Source organism: Anarrhichthys ocellatus, unplaced genomic scaffold (genome assembly GCF_004355925.1).
Source record: "Anarrhichthys ocellatus isolate YVR2014 unplaced genomic scaffold, GSC_Weel_1.0 scaffold1267, whole genome shotgun sequence".
Classification (NCBI taxonomy): domain Eukaryota; kingdom Metazoa; phylum Chordata; class Actinopteri; order Perciformes; family Anarhichadidae; genus Anarrhichthys; species Anarrhichthys ocellatus.
Window position 1 is genome coordinate 9575 of NW_022281241.1, and position 2647 is coordinate 12221.

The window sequence follows — 2647 nt, forward strand, 5'->3', positions numbered from 1 at the left end:
GATGGTGGTGGTGATGAAGAAGATGGTGGTGGTGGTGGTGATGATGATGATGAAGATGGTGGTGATGATGATGGTGGTGGTGATGATGATGATGATGATGATGAAGATGGTGGTGATGAAGATGATGATGGTGGTGGTGATGGTGGGGTGTTGATGAAGATGGTGGGGTGTTGATGGTGGTGATGAAGATGGTGATGGTGGGGTGTTGATGATGGTGGTGATGATGAAGGTGATGGGGGTGGTGATGGTGATGAAGATGATGGGGGTGGTGATGGTGATGAAGATGATGGGGGTGGTGGTGATGAAGATGGGGGTGGTGATGAAGATGGGGGTGGTGATGATGGTGGTGGTGGTGACGAAGGTGGTGGGGGTGGTGACGAAGGTGGTGGGGGTGGTGATGAAGATGATGGGGGTGGTGATGAAGATGATGGGGGTGGTGATGAAGATGATGGGGGTGGTGATGAAGATGATGGTAGTGATGATGAAGATGATGGTAGTGATGATGATGATGGTGGGGTGTTGATGGTGGTGGTGATGAAGATGATCGGGGTGGTGATGGTAGGGTGTTGATGATGATGGTGGTGGTGATGAAGATGATGGGGGTGGTGATGATGAAGATGATGGTAGTGATGATGAAGATGATCGGGGTGGTGATGGTAGGGTGTTGATGATGATGATCGGGGTGGTGATGGTAGGGTGTTGATGGTGATGAAGATGGGCGTGGTGATGGTGGTGATGGTGGGGTGTTGGTGGTGGGGGTGGTGATGGTGGGGTGGTGGTGATGAAGATGATGGGGTGGTGATGGTGGGGTGTTGGTGGTGGTGATGAAGATGATGGGGTGGTGATGAAGATGATGGTGGTGGTGGTGATGGTGGGGTGTTGATGATGATGGTGGTGGTGATGATGGTGATGATGAAGGTGGTGGTGATGGTGGTGGTGGTGGTGGGGTGATCAGGTCGGTGTGGTTGTTGTGTTCGGCCTGCAGGGGGCAGCAGTGCTCAGCTGTAACAGAAGGACTCCAGCGTTTAGACCGAGCCCTTTTCACAGACTGGCTCAGAGGAAGATATAAATATATAGACGCAGCACAAGTTAGTGGAAACACTGAAGTGCCGTCAGCTGATCGCATTATTTCAGGCTTGTGACGTAACTGGCGGACATATGTGGAACCGAGAGGAAGAAACTGTTCATTGTTCATAACGACGTCAACCTCCAGCTGATCAGAAGAGTTCTCTCTCTGAGATCTGTTCTTCCTCAGAGCCTCTTCATCATCATCATCGCACTGTCGTTTATTCTGACTCTCTACAGCAACACGCGGATTCATCCGCCGCTGAAAATACTCTCCAACAAAAATAAGATCTCTATTTCCTGTTGGTCTGATCAAATCTAACTGGTTAAACTATAGATCTGTGTTTTTAAAGTTTGAGGTCTTCAGTAGGAACCAATGGGCCACAGACAGGAAGTGAGTAACAGGTTTGTGTTCACATGAAACGTGACGCGTTAAACATGCCGGTCAGCGGTGAGATGATCCTCCTGACGTTGAGTCACAGCTGGTCGTCTCTGTTCCCTCAGAGGTGCAGAGACTAAAGTATGTTGATCAGCTGGAGTCCGTCTACTAACTTCACCTTATTTACGCCGAGATGGCGTTATGTTAGCCTAGCCTAGCATTGATCGATCCAAGCTCCATTCACAAAACATTTCAACGGTTGTTTGCGTTTCGTCTTGCAGACCGTTTACACATCTGCATTGTTTCGTCTTTTCAGTTTATCTTGGGTTCCTGCGCTGAGCTACGTGGCTCCGCCCCTTCGCTGTGTTCAGTCTGCGGGTTCTTCAGGAACACGTCGGGCTGTACGAACACTTCTCACTAAACTTCATTGATCATTGAAAAGCTCATCAACTTTCTGTCTTTACTTGAATACTATAAAAAAAACTAAACAGTCAAAATCAGCAGATTTTCATCTTTCCATTGGTCCTTGAACACATCGTGTGACGAATGCTTCAGTCAAAAAATAAATCAAACCAAGCTTCACATCGTGATATTTCATAAAAACATTTTATTCAGGGGAGAGGAGAGGGGGGCAGAGGAGTCTGCACTAAAGACATGTTCTCGTTCTCTCTACTTCTAGTCATCATGGTTCTGTTTCTATAGAGGAGCAGGACTTTTATTTTGAAAATCAAGAGCACAGAGAGAACAAGACCCTAAACATGCTTTGAGTTCAGAAGGTATATGTAAAGATGATGTAGTTGTGTAGCTTCCCGTCTGGTTCGTGTCTCTGACTCGTCGTCTTCGTGTGTTATTTGTTCTCAGGTTGCTTCGTCGTCTCGCCACTCTGCTCTCCCAGCAGGCCACACTCATGGCCTCCAACGAGGCCTTCAAGAAGCAGGCGGAGGGAGCCAGCACCGCCGCCAAGAAGTACATGGAGGACAACGAGCTGCTGCAGGAGGTGGGACACAGTCTCTCTCACGCACGCACGCACGCACGCTCAGTCAGTCTCTCTGTTGTAATCTGACCTGTTCGTACGGGGTGAAAAGATCACCAAGTCCTCTGCTGCTAAAAGGAGAATTTACCTCATCTGCATGTGACACACACACGCTCAGTCACACACACACACACACACACACACACACACACACACGCTCAGTCACACAC

General features: G+C 48.7%; 1 protein-coding gene across 1 annotated transcript in view; it reads left to right on the forward strand.

Moving 5' to 3' along the window:
* Positions 1-2617, forward strand: part of bcap31 (B cell receptor associated protein 31) — an 8002-nt gene extending 5385 nt beyond the window's left edge. Inside the window, exon 5 of the mRNA XM_031839094.1 lies at positions 2306-2617. Within this exon, the coding sequence (XP_031694954.1) occupies positions 2306-2507 (202 nt within the window). The 3' untranslated portion in view covers positions 2508-2617. The remainder of the gene's footprint in view (positions 1-2305) is intronic.
* The last annotated feature ends 30 nt before the right edge of the window (positions 2618-2647 follow it).